The following is a 22062-nucleotide window of genomic DNA, read 5'->3' on the forward strand; positions in this document are numbered from 1 at the left end:
TCAGTCCATGCATGAAGAAGCAATGCTGCTGGTACCCAAGAACAAAAGCAGCAGTGAGCAGCTGAGGCAACCACAGGCACAAGGGTTGCCAGTCACCTCTCCAACCTTCAGAAGGGATGCCTGTGCTACCAGGCCGAGCCTGGTGTTAAAGAGAGCAGATTTCGCTACACTGACTGTATAACACCTTTACACAGAAAGCAGGCAGATGGCAATGAGAAGCAGTTTTGTCCTCAGCTCTCCACATTATGGTCCAATCCCCATCCTGGGCCAGCGCAAGAGTAAAAGCAAAGGGCACAATTTCACTCTTCCAGAAGGCAGTGCAGCAAGTTACTTTCTTTCAGCAGCTTCGGTGGTTTATGAGGGAAGGGAGATAAGCAGACACACAATAATGAAAACTGATACCTTTTGCTATGGTCTTGGTCAGGATGGTCTACCTCTGGTTTAGCTGTTGAAGATCTCCTCTCCCTTGGGACCTGGGAAATACACGACATACTATAATTACATTCCTCCTCCCATACAAAAAACCCCAAACAAACAACAAAACTACCTCCTCAAAACAGAGCCATTTGGTCAAATTAAGCATTGCTGCCTGATACCCATCATTATTTGCATTACAGATGCTCACACAGCTTTGGGATGCCACGCAATACTCCGTGAATTCCTGTGTAGCTCAAGGCTGCTCTATGGCCCATTCCCCAGGAACATGTGCTCTCTAGGCCACTTCCTCAAAGACCACTCAAGACTCTTCTTTCTCCTTGGAGACCAGGTTAAGCATATTGAGATGCTACAGCTCATTTCTGTGCATGGTTACATACAATACACTGGCCCAAACTGTATTAGAACTTTTATGAACAAAAAATAACTACCAGTACTTTGGATTTCAGATAGCTCAGTACTGCTCCTTGAATTTTACACCATGAATAGGATTTGCCCTGAAACCACCACATACCACAACACCAATAACACAAGCCACCTCATACACACACAGGCACTGCACACTGTATTCAGAAGCCATACAGAAGATGGTGAGCTCTTTGACCTGTGGCAGCTTGCTTCACTGGAGCACTCAGCCAGCACTCCAGCAACCCAAACAGCTCTTGCCACCACTGGCACAAGCCCACAGTGCTCATGTCCACCTTGACTCTACAGCAAGTCCATGCAAGCTCCTCTGCAAACCCACACATACTGCCCAAAACTTTTGTCACCCTTAACACACCTCCTGAATGAGCAAAGCAAAGACCTTCTGGTGTAAGGAGGAGTAAACTCCAACCACCTTCCTTTGCTGAAGCCTGCTTAGATATTGCCTGTGTTAGGTAACCTGGGTGCAATGCAGGGAGCCACCACTTACTTTACTGCTAACTCAAATGCTGATGGCATACCTGCATGAACAGCATATTTCTCTAAACAGTCCCCGAATAAAACCCAAGTCCTGGCTCTTCCACATAATGTGGAATCTCCAATAACATGGGAATTGTTGGGTTTTCCATGGTAAGCAGCAAAATAGCTCGAGACTGTTAGGAGGCCAACACTAACCAGTCACTGAAAAATAAAGGTCTTCCCAACTGCATTTGGCCAACACTGCTAAAATCCAGAATTTGATCAAAAAAGGGTTTCTGCAAGGCCTGGTTAATCACAGCCGAGCTGTGGCTGATGATGAGCTGAGCAGCCCATTAGACATACAGAGAAAAAAACTCAAGTTGTTTGGTTTTGGGTAGTTTGTTTGGTGTTTTTTGTTGACTGTTTTATTTAATGCAAAGGTGATCTCATCAGGTGCCTTTAGTATTGCAGAGGGGGCGTATTAGAAATGCTTACACATCATCCCTATAGCATTACTTCATAACAGCCCAAATAAATCTTTCAAGCTCAAACCATTTTGCTTCACCAAAGCATGCAGCATACCTGTTCTTACACCAATTTTTCTGTACACCCACTGACACCCAAACAGAAGAGGAAACCCCAAATTAGACAATAATGTACGGCAAATCCCTTCCACTTTGCCGAGCATGAAGGATCAACATAAACACTCTCTTTGTAATCTACATGCTTAGAAATCAGAACTGATTTTGTGGATTAAAATCATTCCGGTGAAAGTGTTTAGGGTTTGTTGTTGGTTCCCCCATTCCTCCCCCCCAAATCGTAGCAAGCACAGGCACAAAGCAGAAAGCCAGTTTTCCCACAAAAGTAGCTGAATAACATCCAAGTCAGTGAGTCTGCGGCATTCTGCCGTGTGTACGGAGTGCTAATCTCCGTATTAAGCATTACAAGAACATTTCAATACTTAAGACACATCCATCTCCTAAAAGGGCAAGACACGTATTTTAGATGCACAAGGAAACCTCTCCTAGCGCATAAAGAACATACTGCGGTTGGCAACTGCACTCACTACTGTTAGAAGACACCAACTAAAAGGTCAGGCACACAAGCTAAGTCAGCCTCGTGGCCTCCCTGCTCACTCAGCAAAGGAAAAACAGGTATCTCCACCCAGTGAGCCAGGCCACCGTTAACACGGGTATCTAACATGAGCAGGACACTTGCCTGCCTAGAAATGGCCGCTTGTCTCCACTGACTTGGATGTGGACTGGAGGTAACTACCCTGGCTTAGACTCCTGACATTTTGGGAAGAAAGCTCAGCAAAATGTATTCCATGCAAACACAAAGGTTATCTGTTTGACTCTGTTCAATTCACCGCTGAGCATCTAAGGCACACATCTGTGAGAAGACTGAATGCTGGGGAAGACAACCACAACTGTCAAAGGATTAACAAATTACAGCAGCTGAAGGTTAAAAGAATGCAGACAGCAACTCCTTCAAGCAGACACTTCTGCCCCACACTCCACCAAAGCTCTGTAGTTATAGCTTAGTATTAGCTGAGACTAAGCTAGCACATCAAAGCTCCAGCAAAAGCAAACAGTCCCACCAGAACAGGGATCACACGAGAAAAAGGAGAAAAGTTTCCTTCTCAATGTGTATTTTATTCAGACAGACATGCTCCCTATGTCTCATTCTTCATCACTATTTCTATTAATATACTGCCATCTGCAGAACCTGGATTTGACAGGCAAAGCTCTACCGAAGCTTTTGATACACTACATTAAGATCCAGAAGATCTTATTTTCCTGAGCTAAAAATAAACTAATTTTCAGAAAAAGGGATGTGGATTTTTTTTCCCTTTTAAAGCCCACATAATTTAAAGTCCTCATGATCTATTCATAGCTTCCATAAAATCCTCTAGCAAATGAGAGGCAGAACAAGAGCTCCTCTGCCTGCCAGAGTGTACCCACGCCAATCTACCTTGTAGTAATCATAGAGCAGTCCCAGGGCAGCTGCGCTGTCTTCATCACCATTGATGCTCATCATAGCTTTGGTAGCTGCTGTAAGGGGATTTTCAAGAAAGGTTTTCCAGGCCTCATCTTCACTGGTGTAAGGACGTCTCTGAGAGTAGAGAGAGTCATTCTGAAGAACCAACACGGGTCTTTTACTTGGATCATAAGGAAAAAAAAAAAAAAAAAGGAAAAAAAAAGCCACCTGTTAGAACACACAAAAAACATTCCTAAAGTTCTTCAAAATTAGCTGCTCCAGTTTCACAGCGTTCATATTCTGATTCAGTGCACTGCAAGGATTAGCCAACACAAAAAGCCCAGAAACCTAATTCTGATCTCATTCATGCTCAGTGTATATCAGGATTAATTTGACCAAACTCAGATGGATTACACCAGCCTATATGAAAAGGCAAAGCCGTTTAAGAGCACAACTGACCTGCTCATGCTCTGAATCCAACCCAGAAAGAGTGCACTTGCTAGGTTGCCACCTACAAAACCTCTAGCACATCCTATGTAATACTACCAAGCCGCAATCTGCTTGGTTGTAGTTGTTTCTAGTTCCAGTCCCCACGTGGAACTACAAAATGTGAATTAAGGAAACACCTCTTTCCCCCAGAGCCTTCAGAAGGTGCCTTTGTTCTCAGGGTATACCTGAAAACATCACCTAAAAGCTGCTAGTTCGTTATAGACTACACAAGGAAAATGGTCAAAGGGTCCTCCAATCAGTTTGGCAGTGAATTTTTTTTTGAGAAGGGAAGCCCAAAGCCTGATTACTGCTGAAATAACCTGTGACACTAATTTGAAACACACTCAGCAGAGGACTGGGGAGGAAAAAAAAAAGGAGGGATGGGGCGAAATCAGTTTTCCCTTTATGTTGTAGTGTACAAAAAGTGTTAATATTTACTCTGAGCATTTTGAGATTTCTGGGAACAAGAAAGCTCCAAGATGACCTGGACTTCTGCCCACAGGCAAAAGTGGGACACCTGTAGAAAATGCTGTCCTCCCATCTTAGACAACTTAATATGTTTCGGTTGTACTGGTAAAATACACGCTTCATCTTTCAAGTCAGTTCAAGCTAATGTTGCTTAAATCTGCTTTGTAAAAGTAGCTCAAACAGTTTTCTTCCCAGTGAGAGCCCAACACTCCTTTACTGCAGACTGGTGGAGAGAGAAGGAAGGCTTTTGCTTTCTTAAGCAATTCCAGACTCATTTTGTAATGAATTGGTAATAATTTTAAATAAATAAATAATTATATTTTTAAGAAAAGACCCACAAAAAGCAGTTCCCCACCATCACACCGCTTCCCCAGTACATAAGTACTTTTTAAATTTCTTTATCCACATGCATTCAGACTGAAATATACTACAAATACAAAAAGTTATGAAATACAGAAGTTATGAAATACTCTAACCACTATAATCAGCTTAACCGTATCCTACATTTATCACCACCTTCTACCAAAATGATTGCAAAGTACTTTGCAAATCACGCATTCGATCCTTTATTAGTTACACAAGTAGCTTCAATAGGACAGCTTGGCTGAGTTGAAGACGCTTAAAACATAGGAGTTTCCAGGACTTGTAAGAGTACTTTGTGTGGCTATCAATCAGTATTATATAGTTGGAAAAAAAATCAAGCAAGGACAACAAAAAGACGACAAGCTCTTGCACCAAGCCCTCTGGTTAGGTATTCACATGTACACATTGACACAGATACCAAAATGAAGCGTACCAAATTACAGACAACTGTGGCATCAAGGACATCCACCTCTGTCGAAGCAGAAGACAAATTTTCTTTAGGGACATGGAAAAAGCTCCTGTTCTTACACAATGTGATAAAAGAAACCTCAAGCATCTAGCAAACGGGTAAATCATCCAATTAAAGTCACTCATAAAGAAAACGGCAAAGTAACGTGGGTGCAATTCACTTGATCCATCCCTCCCAAGCTGAAGGGCTAAGTCTGCCTTGCTGGAACTCCCAAGAGCACTAAACTGATTCCTTCCAGCCAGTGCAAGGCTCCCAAGGAAAGAGACACCAAAACCACCAAGAAATAAAGCAGCCGCTAACCACAGATGTACAAAATGCAAAACCTATTTATTTTTTGTGTGATTTCTTTGCCATTGCAACACCTAAATATAACACGTATCGCCCTACAGGTAACCTTACCCCCTTAAAAGCAGTGCAGAAAGAATTATCTGCAGAATTATCAGAAGCGTAGGGTTTGGCAGCAACTCAATTCCTTAACAGAACCACAGCTTCTTTCAGGAAAATTAGAACATTATTAATAAGAGGCAAACAAGCATCCTAAGTTTTATGTTTCGAGATTACTGGTACATGGATCTGCTCGCAAACAGACAAGTCCAGCAAAGGCTGGAAATACATTTCCTACTGCAGCTTTAGTAACTTCTGAATTTTATTTTCTACGTGACCAAAGTGGAAGCAGAACAGTATTACATAAAGCAGACTCTCTCCTTGCCTGCGAGGATCCCACATCCCACAAGTGTTCCGTGTTCAGATCACAGAAACTACTCCTACTTACTCCACCGACCCAAACCCCACTGTTTCTCTCCCTCGCCGTGCAGTTTAACTCGTCAGCAAGAGATCATCAGCCGCACAGTGCTTTTATACCTGGTCTTGCACAGAGCACACCTTTAATGCTGAGGCAGCAGACAGGATTTCTTCCGCCGGCTTCTACGTGCCAGAAAAGTGAAGCGCACGCACCTAAATTGCTATGGCCTCATCTATTAAGTGTCATCAGAGGCAGAAGTACATATGAAAATTCCTAATCACAGGGTGCAGTTACTGAGCTGCTGCGTTAAGAGTCCTCCTTCCAGACAGCAATGTATTCAAAACAGAAACCTTTAGTGAAAAATACACTTTCCCTAAAAAAAAAAGTTCATTTGAATCGCCGATCATTCAAAACACAGTAATTTTGGAATCAGTTCTTCAAGTCATTTCAGAACTCTCCTATTTTCCATTCACTTACAGCGTCCACGGCCACAGTCGCCAGAGGGACACGGTGACAAGTGCAGCAACAAACCCTAGTCGTTTAAAACGGCAAAGGATCCGTTTGAAGAAGACAGAAGACGCCTGGGCATGCAACACCGTGAAGTTACAGAAAACAAACCCTAAGCTCAGTTTTAATTCTTCTAACCCCTAGTTTCGCGCAGTACGAGACGGCTGCAACCGACCTCACCGAGAGCCCCTCTCGGGGCTCTGCTGCGGGCCGGCGGCCGACCCCTTACCTGCCGAAATCCACCTTGCCGGAGGGGTGCGCCTCGTAGAAGTCCATGGGGGCAGCGGCGCGGCGCTCTGGCGGGGCCAGGGACACAGCCCGCCGCTGCGGCTCCGCCCGCCTCCCTCAGCCCCGGGAGAGGGGCAGCCCCGCGCTTCGGCGCCTCCCGCTTCTCCCGACGGCGCGGCCCGCTCCCCGCTGCCGCCCGCTTTTAAGGCGCGGCGGGGGGCGGACGGCGGCGGCGCTGACCCACGCCTCGTTGCCGGTGTCGGGTTTCAAAGCCGGCCCTACCTCACCGCTCGGCGCTGCGCAGGGTTGGGTGGGGAGGCCGCCGGGGTCGTTCCGCTGCGCCGCCGGGACCCCCTCGGGGCTCATCCCCCGTCACCCCCCCTCAACTCCCCCTCCTGCTCTCCCCGCGCCATTTCGCACCGCTCCGCCGCAGCCTCCGGTCACTCCCCTGAGAAGATGGAGGGGGGCGGGCCCCCAGGGAGAGAGGCTCTCCCCGCCCCGGCCCCCGGGCGGCGAGCCCCTCTCGCAGCAGCCCCCCTGAAAGGCGACAGTACCGGTCGGACCGGACCCGGCTGTCCCCTTCCCCGCCCGGCTCACTCACTTGTCGTAGTCTTGTGTCATGTCTGTCGGAGGCAGCGGGCGGCAGAACTGGCCCAGCTGGTCGGGAGGGCAAGGCGGGGGGAGCCGAGAGAGCAGCGCGCAGCCCGCCGCACCGACGGGTTTTGTCGGCTTTTCTCGCCCGCTCAGGTGGCTCCCGCAGCCGCAGGTGGACGGGCGCCACGCTACGCCTCCCATTGGCTGCCGCGGACCGCGGGGCGGGTCCGCCGCTCCCCATTGGGCAGCCGGGAGGGGCGGGGCCGGCGCTCCGTGAGGGACGGGGGCCAGGTGAGGCGCCCCGCAGGGACCGGGCCGAACAGAGCCGAGGCAAGGCTGGCCCGGGCAGTGCTGCGGGGTGCTGGCCGCGGCGCAAGTTAGGAACGAGTAAAACTTGGCGGGGAAGGTGCTCCTCCGCTGCTGGGGGCTCTCTGGGGCGGCAGTGCGCTCCACTGTCAAAGGCCGCTTTCCTGAGGTAAAAAACAACATAAAAACCAACACAAAACACTTTTCCTGTCCGGTTTCACCTTCCCCCAGCACGCGTTCACGGGGGTAAGGCTAACGCCAGAGGCGGGCTACGAGGGAAGCACCTGGGCAGCTTTTTCGCAGTAAAAAAGGGTTTCCCTTCTCCCTCTCCCATCCCGAACACCATTATCGCTCCTGCGCTAACCCTGTTCTTAGGAAAACGAAACAAGGCACGTGAATTTACACTGCATTGACTGCTATAGTACAGCAGATACTAGCATCGTTACGTGCATCACAGGTGAACCCGGGTTTGCAGAGAAAGAAAGGTTTACAATGGAGCTACTGCTGGAAATGCATCTAAATCCTCTGTTTAAACAGCAGCAACATCACAAATACATCAGATAGATCCAAAGTGGCATTGGTGAATTTGAATCAGAAAGCTCTGAAGTTTCTCCTTGAGAAATAAGGGTGGGAGGTTGGTTGTTTAAGTAACAAGTTGAATCCAACCCATATAGCAACAATGCTATCTATCATATGTCAAGATGCTGCAGATAGCTACTGTAATTTAGAAGTATGCACACTAATAAGAGGTCTCTTCTTCTAGGTCAAAATCTCTTCCCTATTTGTACAGGATATACTCCAATGCAAAATTATAGAAGGACAATTCAAGCAGCCAACTGAAGGAAATACGAAACTGAATGGAACAAACTTTCACTAAGGGTCTAATCCTGAAAGTTGCTTAATATGCTCTGACTGGATTACAACTAGCATTCTAGAAACAAAATGTTTGTTGCGATCTGCAGACATTGCCCCTAGGATGGCAAAAGATAAATATCATTACTGAAGTAGGATCCTGCTCTTCTGATGTGAAACGAACTGATGTAAACTGTTCTTTATGACATGCAATAAAAGGTATTCTATATTTTTAATCCTTTTTAAAAATCTAATTTGATACTACATAGATGATTTCTTATCTGCTTTCACATATGAAAAAATACTGTCATCTGATTAAGATGTCATTTTTCCAAACTTGCTTTGTTTCCAATACAAATTACAAAACCAGCTAAAAATCCCAAGTACTGGGAAGGACTGGTAACATTCTTGGGTGTTATTCACTGTGCTTCATACTCCCTGCTGCTGTTTGTAGAACCCTGGGATGCACAGACACAATTGCTGCTTTTTGGCATACGTGCATACTTTTCACTAACAATAACATATAATACTCCCCTGTAAGTGACCCAGATGCAGCAGCTCAGTCACATGTTTACATTGCACCCAAACTGCTGCAATCTTAATGATGTGCCACACTTGGTACTTGCACTTAACTAGAATTTGCCATGATTTTATTCCAAGTAAATCAAGGCTGTTGTCTCTGCAAAAGGAATGGCTTTCCTAACAGCCTGATCTGCTGATGAAAACTTAATTATCGACATAGGAATCGCTTCCACATTCAGGAGACGATATAAACACTGGATTGTGACACCACTGACTAACCTGCCGGTCACCATCTAGACTCTGTAACACCACTGATAGGTGTATTTCTGTGATGTCACCAACTGGGTTGCATCATGGCTGAATAAAATCAGGGAAGAAGCACAAAAGGATTTAGCAGAGCTTTGGCTTGAGTATAAAGCCGTGCCAGCCTAGTGCGGCAGCACCCTGGCAGGATTCCCCTTGCCCTGCACTGTTCCCTCCAACTTCTTCCCTCGCTCGACCCTTTCACCTCAATCTCGTTGCTCTCCTCCACCTCTCTCTCATGCCCTTCCATTTACTTTTGCCTCTGCCTTGGTCCTGCTGTCAGCGTTCTTACCTTCTTCACTTGTCTCCCTCTCAAAACACATTAGGAACTGCACAGAAGTTACATGCCGCTTGCAACCATGTGGCCAAGTGCTGTCTCAACTTGCTTGCACCTCTTCCTAGTCTTATCTTTTGTCATCGCTATCTAGAGAAACTGAGATTTATTCTGGACAAGGATTAGCTACTGTGATGACTTACCTAACAAATAAGGCTTTAAAATCTCATCCTTGTTAACATCTACACTCACTGGCCATTCACACCTGTGCAATAAACAAGTTGCATCAAGTTTGTAGCAGCACTTCTGATTTCACAAAACGCAGAAGGGAGTCAAAACAAGACTACCTAACCTGAACCCCTAAGATGTGAGGGCCCTGCTGCAGAGCTTGATGTAAGGAGCAGTGAATCTTCTGTACTCTCCACAGAACACCAGGAAAGCTTTGCTTTTCTCCAACAGGCCTGTGGTTACTAACGACAGAGCTAGAAGAGCAAGCGTGAAGCTGATCACTGACTCTCCGGGAATAAGCCCAAAGGCATCAAAGGGGTAGAAAACCAGAGAAAAACCCATGAAGACGTTCATGAACTCACTAGAGGAAGCGAGGTGAAAGCAGGTACAGTTGAAAGACAGACAAGTGACAGTAGGAAAGGAAGCTGGAAAGAGAAGCTGGAAAAAGCTGGGGGGTGGGGTGAGGGGAAGGGTAAAGAAACGAAAGCACAATGTGTGAAATATGGAACAGAAAAGTTAAAGAAACAGTTTGCTTTTTGCTTCAGTCATATGTAATCTTGCAGGCATTCTTAAAAATTCCCTTTTGGTTCTGTATTGAACCCTAAAGGTAATGTAGACACTGCTGAGAGCATACAGACTATTCAGGGCAGGAGATGCAGCTCCATCAGCCTGAGTACCCTCCAAAATCACTACAATGTAAATTAATCAATTTTGCAGCAACCTATATATTAAAGCAAAGTTATCCTGAAGCCTAGAATTTTATCAACAAGATCTTCAGCAGGTTATCCAGTCTCACTGAACATTTATTGTCTCTACTTAATATTATGTTTCCCCTGGTTTGACTTGCGTGCACGCAGGTCCTGCCACGCAGGCTGACAGCGGTATAGTAAGAGGACAGCGTGTGCAGCTTTTTCACTGTGTGATGTTCTCTGCCTAATCCGCTCTGGTCTGCAGCACAGAAATCACCCCACTGCCCAGTTAGGAGTTAGCAGCACCATGGAGCTCAGTTCAAGTACACAAAAACTTTCTGCCACAATCTCTATCGATGTAGCGTGACTTACTGTGCAGATGAGATCCAGGTGGATGGCTTCACATCCTAGCATCAGAGCAAACTGAAAGTGGTGGTCACAAGGCCACAGTCGAGGTCCTGCGCAGCAGCAGAGGAACCAGCCTGCCTGCGGAACTGAGGCCTGCCTAGCTGGTGAGGAGCTGATGGCTCACCAGGAAATCCCTAGCTCTGCAGTCCAATGTCTTCACCTTGAGAGCTGGGGCACCTGGATATTAGGATGCTCTTTTCTTCCCTGGGCCTGTCAAGTGGCAGCATCTTCACCCTTGCACTCTACGCCACACCACTAGAGCAGCCCTGTCAGAGGTATGCAATGCTCCATCAGCCAGCTATTGCAAGTGTCCTCCACAGAAAGATGGCACAGAAGCATCCCAGGATCCAGTGCAAGATATCAGATCACAACACAGACACTAACCACACACATGGTGGCATTCTCAGGAGGCAATGGTGGGGTCTAAAACCAATGAGCAAAGCCACTACTAGGACAATAGGGTGGTCTATGAGCACAGAATACAATACAGAGCAGCCATGTGAGATTATCAAGAGGAATGTGCTTATATTTTCTTTTAGAACTCCCTGATGTACTGCCAGAGGCAGAGTGTAGGTGCTGAGGATTGGCAATGAGTGTTCTGGCTCTGGAAATGCTGCCATTAGCAGTTGTACAAGGGCAGCTATAACCTCACATGAGGACACAAGCATTCATCATCTCCTGTTCTGCCAATCCTTACTCACCCTCTTGTTCACTGTTTCTAGCACAAGCAGCACTGAGGAAAAATCTTTTATGCACCTGTTTCAACATCTTGGCATCCCCTTTATGCTCTCTCTCCCTCATCTAATTGACCCAGGAACAAAGAAGCTTCACAGGTAGAGGAGCAACAAGACCAGTAACTGCAGAGGACATACCGGAAAGCAAGCATTCTGCATTGAGTACAAGGACAAATGCAGTGATGTGGGGAAAGGACATGGGGAAAGGGCAAATGAACCAGGGAGCACACATCTTCCTCAAGGACTTAACATTTTCAGACCTCACCTCTCCCAGAAGCCCCGTGGGTTGTAGTTCTTTCGCTCCCGGCCCTGCAAAAGCATCCTCTTGAAAAATTACCATAAATACCCCAAAATAATTTTTCAGGACCATCAGCAAAAGTCTTGTTTGTCCATAAAGGGAGGAAAGTAATTTTGAGGAAGGGTTTTTGACCCTTCCAAGAAGTCATCAGAGAGTGAGTTACTCATTGCGTTGCCGGTAAGATTGCACAGAGCCTTCTCAAATCTTCCAAACACGGTTGTTTCAGGGGTCATGCTAAAAATGGGTTAGGGAATATGTAATTGCAGTGAAGCCCATGCAACACAGTATGCCCAATAAATTAAACTAGCATTGCTTGCAGGCATTGGGCTTTGCTGATTCTCATTCTCTGGTTAAATCAGGTTCAGGACCTTCACTCTGTGTAAGAAGTTAAGGAGAAAGTCAAATACCCCTCTTTCATGTCTGGAAAATCATAAAAGCTTTAAAAAGAAAAATACATGTTATTAAGTTGCTATTGAGAATGCAGACACACTGAGGTAGTGAAAAGCTAGTAAGGTAAAATATCTGTTCTGCTGAAGGCTGTACGTTTCAAAAGAAAAGGAGATTATCTGTCATTTTCAGATATATGTATATATATATTCATAAATATATATTCATAGCCAGGTTGAATGTGGCTTTGAGCAACCTAGTTTAGTGGAAGGTTCCTTGCCCATGGCAGGGGGTTGGAACTAGATGAGCTTTAAGGTCCATTCCAACCCAAACTATTTCTGTGATTCTGTATCTCCACTGAAAAAACAGAAAGGTTGCATTATTTGGGAGACTTCATAAAGCAAGGCTACTTTTGCACTCTTAAAGATAGAAAAAAATCAGTGTGTTAAAATGTAACACACAAACTAGAAAAAAGCCTGAATTCCCTTCAGAAGGCACATCTAGGTCTCAGAGTAACTGATTTGCTATTGTCCAAGTTAATAATTATTTAACTATTCTAAGTCTTCTCAACATACACTGCTTTAAAAGTTTAATCTAAAATAACCCACTTGCCTTTATCTATATACTTAAGAACTCATTCAACTTTTAGAGTAGGAAACAAAACAAACTGAGCCTCTTTACTTAAAATTTCCATGGGAAGAAGTACAAAAAAGTAGCTATGAGAAAGCTTGGCTTTACCTGAACATTTTCAGCAAATAGTTACAGAAAGGAGGTGTAAATTAGAAGTAGATAGAGGAGGTGGTTAGAAGGGCTGGGCTGTGGCAGACACCCTACCCTTCAGCTATCCACCGGTAGCTGTCTGTTCAACCAGCACAGCTCCACCTCAGGGTCATATTAACTGGACTCAAAGCAGTTGTCCCAAGAACGCTCAACTACACTTCACTGAAGATAAGGCACTCTTATGGCTCATCAGCTTCTTCAACATCATTAGTCCAACATAAGTGTTGATTGATTAAACTGGATAGAACTAACATTAAGTATTTTAGGGGCACACCCTTTACTTTTAAATCTGACTCTTAACCTATGTGTCCAGAAGGCACACGGCTCTTGATGATTAACTGCAAGCTTTATTCCAGTTTATTAAAGTACAGCCTTAATTTATTCTAACATCTAAGGCAGCTTTTTTTTTTACTTTTGTAACAATGTAACAATGAGCACAGTATTTTTAATTTATGAAGCTCAGATTTTACTACTACAGTAGTTTTAAAAGAAAGGTATACTTATAATTAAGTGCATAAGTCTTTCAAATAAAGATTTTTGAATTAAATGAATCCTTTAAGTATAACAAGGTGTCTTTTAGATAGTTAATTCAAACCTTTAACAGATATTACAGTAAAAAGAATGAGACACTTTCAGTCGCTTGAGCAAGCACTGTGACAACGTGTATTACCCTTCTGTGTATTTTTAAGTCAAACACTCATCTAGAACAAGAACAGTGAGTAATTTTGCCAGATATTTACAAAGTTTAGCAATTCGCTCAGGTGAGGTCAAACATAATAGATAATGGCTAATTTTAAAACAAACACCAGACACAACATGAGCTTCAAACTGGTATATTCTGAGTCCATTAATGTAAACATCAGTTCAAGACACATCTCATCAGAAGTCTGAGGTGCGTATGCACAACTGCACAACATGGCAATAGATTTTACTAAACTGTACCCACTTATGAAATCCCTAACACATACAACAAGCAGCAAACCAAGTCTGCTCTTTTTCCACCATCAAGTACAGTTTAGCTCTGTATGGTTAAAACTATAACTTCTCATCTGCATGTTACAATCATTTTTTAGGACTGTTGCTCTAAATCCCTATTCTACAATAACTATAGAAAATACCAAAAAAGTAAACACTTTCACCCAAACTGTCTTTTCTGTCACCTTAAATCAGGACACCCCACTTACTTACCTCCTGCCTCCACTGAGCAGGCAAAGCCTCCTGGTTTGCCAACATTTTGAAGTAACCGGGACAGCTTACCTTTAATAGTCTTGTCTGCTTTGCCTGTGCTTGGCATACTACTTTATTACTTAGCTCCAGACAGGTAGAGCAGCACATCTCTCCTATCATTCACCTGTTCCAGTTTTTTAGACAATGGCTTCATGGATTGAACTGCAATAGATTTTAAACACTTTCATTATACTCAGAATCTACTCACTGAACTGTTTATCTTCCCACACTGCATCTTACTGAACCCCTTGCTCAGGAAGGAAGACATTACTCTTTGTAAAGTCTGCAGGCACCATTTTTCTTGTCTATAATAATACTTAGCTATTGATTTTGGTTTTGATCAAATGGATTTGGCAATGTCTGTACTCTGCCCTTACTGATGGCTGGAGTTGCTGAATTTTATTTCATTCAACTGAAAGCAGGATTATTCATCTGAGCATCTACTCAACATCTCTGTTCAACATATACATATGTTTTGGTGTCTTTAATTTAGTGGCAGCACCCAACTTCATTTACACATTGTCTGGGACAATTTAAAACCACAGTGCATAAATAATACTGAGCATGAGAAACTGGTAGAATGTCTGAGGTGCAAGCCACTGAAGATGCTGAATTACAAAGTGGTCAGAAGAAATTTAAATGACAATAGCTTTGCAAAAGAAGAATGACAGGAGGACCTGGCAGATACCGCTGCACAAGAAACAGGATGGACACTATGTAGGGGTACAAAAAGTATAAAAGATATGAAAGCAGCTGCAAAATCTGTGAAGCCCGGAGTGAAACATGAACCTGAATGAGAGGCTCAGGCACATCAAGAGACTGGGAGACATACAGGGTGCAAGGAAATGTAGAAAGCAGTGCCAGAGCTGCTCCAGAACAGCATGTTTAGAAACAATGAGTAAAAAAATCACTGCAGTGAAAACATCAACCAACTGCTCCTTTTATTTGTTAACACACTATTTCAAAACAAAGTAAACATTACTTTCTAGAAATATATTTGCTGTCATATAACAGTAGGTAAAAAAATAGATATCTTAATTGCAAAGTCTCACAATGTAATTAGATGCCAACGTGCTGTCCAGTACACTTGAAGCATGTATAACTATGCCAAAAAACATGGTAATTTCATAGCTTCCTGTTGGCTTTGATGCAAAGTGAGGAAATAAATAGCAATAAACAGTTTCCTTGGTAACTTTCCCAGCTGGAAACCAGTGACTTCAGTTACAGATAAAATGACACTACAACTAAAGTACAGTAATAGGTCTCAGCAGTACAATCTTAACAAAAAAATCTGAAGGCAGGCAAAAGGATCAGTTCCACCTTAGTTGTAATATCATATTTTGGGATCGAACCAACTAATTTACATGGTTTTAATAATGTTATATTTAGGCCTTTTTACTTTCTTAGGCCTCTGCTGTATTTTGGCTTTTTATAGAGTTTTTTATTAAAAAGTTTATGTTCTATCACACAGACCTCATCATGGATATAGGAGGGCTGTATCCTCAGAAGAAAGGAGAATAAGCTTAGTACAAAATGGTAACTCTGGGGAAAGTCCTCTTCTCTGGAGTAATGAGCCAGATGACCACATGATCTGAAAAGAAAAGGAAAAAAAAAATAAAGCTCCTTAAATTACAAGTATATTTCGTTAGCATTTAGCTAGCATTTATATATTCCATTTTAATTAGAGGAAAACTCTACATTTTACCATCAGCATAAATCACAATTCAGTTTTCAACATCAGTTCTGTGGTGGGACCCACTCCTGCAAAACCCTGAAGGACAGGACCAGACCAAGACATGTTCAGAGATGGTACAAACACAGTAAGACGGAAAAGCCTGTATAGCTTCTTGCACTGTGAATCACTATCATAACCAATACATTCTTTGTCTTCCAGGACTAAATTGAACCACTGTTCATCCTACTAGCTTTTATCAAATGTAGCAAAGCGTGAAAAATGATTACATTACCCTATTTTTAAAACCTGTAAGACTATCCAATGCAGACACCCCAGGCTCTGTTCTCTAGTCCTTGCCCACACCCTCTGTAGGGTCCTCTCTCCTCTTGCTGACACTACGCCATGGGTTTATAACCCATCATTTCTTGTCCATTTCCTTTGTGTCCTAAATGTAAGTTACCTGTCTAGGACAAGAAACTATGTTCAAGTCAATGGAGTAACATCGGAAATACTGGGGCAAACATTGACCAGGTCAACAGAAAGTGGTAAGTGCTATAGCAGCCTTCTGCTTAATTATATTGTAGCTTTCATGGTGAAAATGTTAATGAAAATGGTGAGGTGATTTTATTGATGAAGCATATAATGGTGATAGCAGACTGAACTTGCTGGTAAGAAGTGTCAGACTGAATAGATGATGACACAGAAGACAGACTGCAGGGAGAGTTCTGCGTTAAGTTCAGCAACTTAGGCTGGAAAAATATCCTGTGCTGGGTTAGCCTCAAATATGTTTTTAGTAAAAGTGGTAAGTTTAAAACAGTATAAAATTCAGTTGTTTCCATTTTTTAAACAGTCTTTTACATTGATATGGGGATTCAGTTGATATTCCCCATAAGTCTATGCATCTTCTAGCTTACTAGGTACAGTTGATATTCCCCATAAGTCTATGCATCTTCTAGCTTACTAGGTACTGTATTGCCCTGGGATGTGGAGAAGCAGGGTTTAAAATTTCCCCTCTGTCTGATTCAGAGCAGCGGTCTTAAATATTCACCAGAACAAGGACTGGAATCTGTCTGTCCCAATTTACAAGCAAGTGTGCTAATTACCAGACTATAGAGTCATTTGCTCGCTCCCTCTGGCCCAACACGCATTTACATTTTACCTCAAACTGGAGGAACAGACGGACCCATCCCGCAGTGCCATGCAAGCTGCACTTTGGGAACGGAGTCTTTGTTTGAAGCCTCCTGAAGTCTGGCAGATTGGAAATGTGAAACTAGGTCTCTCACGCTGTACATCCCATCCTCTGCCCTACCTCACAATTCCTGAAAGCTGCCAGCGACTTCTTACAGAAACTAAATTAGATGAGACATTTCAGCAGCATCAGAACAAACCAGCTGTCCCCACAACTCAATGCGTTGTTTAAATTCAAACTTCATTGAGAAATGTTGGGTTGAACCAAATCTGCCTTTTTTGGCTAATATGAATTAAGACATTTTGCTACACCCCTGAGATTCAGAAATTACAGCTCTTATGGCAATGTAGGTGTCAAATCTCAGTTTTCATTGGGGGGCAGATTAGTGATACCGTGTATTCTGAGGCAAAAACATAATTACACTGATATTGTAAAGCACTTACAAACTGGAGTTATACTTTTCACAAGAGTACCTAAACATTTCTGTCCCATTTTGTGCTATTTTTGTGCTATTTACACTAAGAGCATCTCTGAAGAGCTAAAAAAACCCCAAACCACCAGGTGATTTTAAATTTAGATGTAATAAGGGAAATCCATTTTTCTCAACATTTTCACACATTGTAATACCTAATCATATGTAGGCTCACTGAATTATTTAGGTTGGAAGAGACCTTTAAGATTGAGTCCAACCATAAAGCCTGGTATCACCTAAAGGCTTCTATATGAAATCAATTTAGAATCCAGTTTAAAGCTGAAAGTTTTAAAATACAAGCAAATGTAAAAGCATTTCACCAACCATTTGACTGATCTCAGGTTTGCCCACACTCAAATCATGCTTTAGCCCTAGGATTAAAGCATTTCAGTAGTCCCAGTTAGACCATGCTGATTTTTAAAGAAAGAGAATTTGTAAGTTTGTTTTTAGTTCTATTATACATACACACACTTGCAACCCTCATATTTAAGGGAGTAGATGTTGTTTTCCAAAGTTAAGTAAGTGTCAGATGTATAATTAACTACTTGCATTGCAAATGATATAATGGGAAATTTAACCGGTAAGAATTTTAATTCAAATCTTGTTTCATGAAGGCTATGACAGTTTGCCATTAACATTTTAATATATTACATATGAAAATGTAGGCTTAAAAACAGACTTTGCATGAAAGATTATTCACACAAACATACACTGAAATATCCACTCATTCACTGTGTGCATAAGATTTACGCAAATTTGTGGTAAAAGGATTATTACCTCTCCTCCCTTAAAAAAAAAAAAAAGTTCTTATTCATACAAAAGAATGAATCCATATAACTAAAGCTCTTGTAATATAACACTGTGCTTACATTATTCCAACCCATTTCTGTCACGGTGGATATGTGAAAGGTAATATGAAAAGGAAAATAAAGATACGCAAATAAATCCACTGACAGACAGAAAAGACTGCATAAATGTAAACCCAGTTATTTTCAAGGGGAATATTTAATGTTTTAAAAATCAGGAACGCACTGCTAAGACTGTAGGGGCTATTGCTCTCCTGAGCATGTCATTTAGAAGTATAAACAGATAAAGATTTAAGATGTTATTCAATGCATTAATGAAATCTCATTTCACATTAATGAAATTTGACCTCCTTTCCAGAAAACACCTTCCAACTGCATACATGAGAAATTCAGGAGAATCCAAGCCAAGTTCATCTCTCACCGATACTCACCGGTACATTCCTCGTCTGGATTAAAGGTTCATGATACAACAAATAGCAAACTGAAATCTGGTGCATGATCCAGAAGCCATACCTCCATTACCCAGGGAGTTCAGATAGTTCCTCTTCCCTGGAATAAATGCTGCTGAACTCCTACACTCACTCAGCAGGGCTTTTGCCCTCTGTCTCTGGCCATGGTCATAGAATCACAGAATGGTCTGGGTTGGAAGGGACCTTAAAGATCATCCAGTTCCAACACCTCTGCCATGCCACTAGACGAGGCTGCTCAAAGCCTCATCCACCTGGGCCTTGAACACTGCCAGGGATGGTTCTTTGCCAGCACCCCCTAAATAGAAAACTCACCAGTTTTCGCAGAATGAGAAGGTATTAAAGGAAGAGAAGTTCAACGCAATCCAGACAGATACTTAAATATCCATACAAGGCTGGATTAGCGGAGATATTATTCTCCTTTGAAGACAACAATTTTAGTAACAAATAGAATGACTGTTTTATATAACCTAATGGAAAACAAATGATCCCTTTCACTTGAGAAGGAAGGATTTGGGAACAGTTCTCTACTGGAGACAACACTAAACTTCCTTAATAGCACAAAATGGTTTATTTTCCCATGTTTCTTCTTTTACTTTTCCAGTGAAAGAAATTTCATCTTTTATTTTGTGCTTCCAAAAAATACAACTCTTGATTGCCGCTATGCTTAGATGAAATAGTGGCAAAATCCTTTTCACTCACAGTTACTTTTTAAAAGTATATTCTGAAAGCATTAATTGCTTATTTGAACTTTCATTTTTTTTATTAAGGCCATCACAACAGCAGCATAGTGATTTAGAAAGTTAATTTCCTATGCCTTTTTGGGGACCAGGGAGGAGAGGAATGGAGCCATTTTCCCATTCTCTAGAGGGTTGTGGCACAAGTTTTGTCTAAAATACTATGAAGAAGCAAAGTGAGTATTTGTATCTAGCTGCCAGTCTTGCCATGTGACTCTTGTTGCTGGTTTTGTTTCATCTCTCTTATCAAAAGTTTACTTTGATCACTCTTCATATTACAATTTGTCTACTCCCAATCCAAGACTAACCATTCCACACACAACCCTTTTACAAGTGATTTTAACTAGATGTGAATACATAAATAGCTGTGTACACACCGCGTATTTGTCATTTGTAAAAACTGCATACATGCCACTTTATTTTCAGGAGAACCTTCCAAAGTGTATGTAACAAAAATCTGAATACTTACTTCTCAGTGCATAGTTTAACTGTACACAGCCAATAGCCAGGGTTCATGGGTTTAAGTAAACCACATTTTTCTTGCAAAATTCCCTTCAGGCTATGCCCGTGAAAACAACTCCCATCTGTGTTTTCTTCTGACCAACTTAACTGAAAACTTGAAGGATTTGGCTTTTCAGGAGGTTGCACGGAACCAGACAGCTTGCCAAACTGATTTTGTAAGTTCACAGCCATTTCTGTACAAATACAAACAAACAGAAAAAAAAAAAAACACCAAGGCAAAAGTATTAAATATTAGAATACTGTTTAGAGGTGATTAATACATGTAGAAAATAGGGTATTTGTGCTTCCTTTTCTTCTTTTGATTTCTTTTTTTCTTTAAACCTTGAAAAACCTGTATGTTCTCTCCCCATTCCATTTAAAATTCAACTCTGTCACGTTTTCACTAAAGATTTTGAAAGATGATTCAAAATGCCATGTCTTTCACACATAATAATATTAAGACTGGGGCACTCCAAAAGCATTCCCCCAATTAAAACCTATAAAATCTAACTGATATTGTTGGTATTTTTATGCTGATAGGCACCAGGATGCCTTTTGCTATATTTAGTTGGTTGTATGCTATCTCTCAGACTGGCTAAGGTTGTTTAAGTAGTTTTCTGTGTATCAGAATTAAGGAAGCCTAGTTTCATATACATACAGATTTAAGGTTAAGCTTTTCATAGTGCAATTTTTAACTGCGAAAAAAAAACCAACCAACCAAACAAATGCAAAAAAACAAACCAAACAAAAAACAAAAGAAACCCCAATCAACCAAAAAACCAACACACCCCACCCCACCTTTCCCTGCTGCTTGTGAAAGAGTGACAAATTTTCCTAAATCACTGAGGCTAAGAAGGGAAAGAAGTTACTGTGGCGGTAAGGCACTGGAATGGGTTGCCCAGGGAGGTTGTGAATGCTCCATCCCTGGCAGTGTTCAAGGCCAGGTTGGACAGAGACTTGGGTGACCTGGTTTAGTGGGAGGTGTCCCTGCCCATGGCAGGGGGGTTGGAACTAGATGATCTTAAGGTCTTTTCCAACCCTAACTATTCTATGATTCTATGATTCTAAGTTATGATGACAGATCAGCACACACAGTATGTCTGCCTAAGCCTTGTTTCGCTAGGATAAAAAGCAGGTTAAAAACCACTGTTACTGGAACTTCAACTTCTTTTTATGACCTGTATCTGAATAAACTCATTGATAAACTGGAAAAATAAAATGGCAGAAAAGACATCCTAAAGTAATCCAAGACTGGTAAGCTTACCTTTCAAGAGGATACTAAAATCTACCACCAAAAACAAAGTCTAAGGAATGTTTCTGAAATCCTGTATCTGGCACATAAGTGTTCTTTCTAGAGCGCTCTTTGTTTCTATTATATGAAATTTGTTTTAAGATGAATCTTGCCCATTTACAATGGCATTACATGATAGTCCTGCTCGCAACAGCCAGTGGTAAAACTTCATAATCTAAGTGGTCCTCTTTTAGCTTGAAGAAAAGCAGAGCCAGAAGAGGAATCCAGAGGGCCACAGAAATTATGAACAATGAATCATTCAGTTTTTCTTCTAAATGCAGGAATTAAAGGGCATCTGGGCAAATGATCAGTTTGAAATAAACAAATCTAAACATGTTTTTCCATGGAACATGACTTGAAGTTGACGCTCACTGAATTTTGAAGAGCAAGAACATTCAAAAAAACCCCAACTGCATTCTTAAAAGAAAAATCCAACATGAGTAATTCAAACCAAACAGGATTACACAACTTATTTTGAAGTCCCTTAACAAGTCACTTCCAGAAAATGGAAGCATATAGAGGGATAAAGGGAAAAATACCATTTGCCACACTTAACATATCTCTCCCTAGATACCTGCTGCTTACTAGATACTGTTAAATATAGAATGAAGAATTTCGGAACTGATTTGGTTGAGTAAAATTCTGGTCTTCCATATTTCCACAGGTAAGTGGGGGTTTTGTCATTTTTTTCTGCTTGCTTTTATGCCAGTGTAAACCCCAGTAATTTCTTATAAGTACTTCTAGAGCTACTAAAATAAA

The 22062-nt window shown here is 42.1% G+C and overlaps 3 protein-coding genes and 1 long non-coding RNA gene across 7 annotated transcripts in view; 1 reads left to right on the forward strand and 3 right to left on the reverse strand.

The window, feature by feature from the left end:
• GRHL1 (grainyhead like transcription factor 1) overlaps window positions 1-7315 on the reverse strand; it is a 40996-nt gene extending 33681 nt beyond the window's left edge. For 2 of the 3 annotated variants that reach the window (XR_008975220.1, XM_057431901.1), the window contains exons 1-3: window positions 6565-6727; window positions 3292-3478; window positions 403-473 (exon numbers count right to left, since the gene is read on the reverse strand). Coding sequence is in view for 2 of the 3 variants with exons in the window: in XM_057431901.1 (XP_057287884.1) it covers window positions 403-473; window positions 3292-3478; window positions 6565-6611 (305 nt within the window). In the remaining variant the exon portion in view is untranslated. Of the gene's footprint in view, window positions 1-402; window positions 474-3291; window positions 3479-6564; window positions 6728-7164 lie in introns of those variants that run through there. The other variant, XM_057431902.1, reaches the window with a different exon arrangement.
• KLF11 (KLF transcription factor 11) overlaps window positions 1-22062 on the reverse strand; it is a 202492-nt gene that overhangs the window by 61927 nt on the left and 118503 nt on the right. The window lies entirely within an intron of this gene.
• Window positions 7580-12129, forward strand: LOC130611294 (uncharacterized). The gene is made up of 4 exons (XR_008975221.1): window positions 7580-7632; window positions 8227-8534; window positions 9874-10027; window positions 11462-12129. It is a non-coding gene; the product is annotated as an uncharacterized LOC130611294 (long non-coding RNA).
• Window positions 15090-22062, reverse strand: part of TAF1B (TATA-box binding protein associated factor, RNA polymerase I subunit B) — a 51106-nt gene continuing 44133 nt past the window's right edge. For both annotated transcript variants that reach the window (XM_057431903.1, XM_057431906.1), the window contains 2 exons: window positions 19981-20206; window positions 15090-15756 (listed from right to left, as the gene is read on the reverse strand). In XM_057431903.1, the coding sequence (XP_057287886.1) occupies window positions 15561-15756; window positions 19981-20206 (422 nt within the window). In that variant the 3' untranslated portion in view covers window positions 15090-15560. The remainder of the gene's footprint in view (window positions 15757-19980; window positions 20207-22062) is intronic.

The sequence above is a fragment of the Pezoporus wallicus genome, unplaced genomic scaffold, assembly GCF_028554395.1.
Source record: "Pezoporus wallicus isolate ANWC-B61680 ecotype Strahan unplaced genomic scaffold, APGP_CSIRO_Pwel_v1 contig_161, whole genome shotgun sequence".
NCBI lineage: Eukaryota > Metazoa > Chordata > Aves > Psittaciformes > Psittacidae > Pezoporus > Pezoporus wallicus.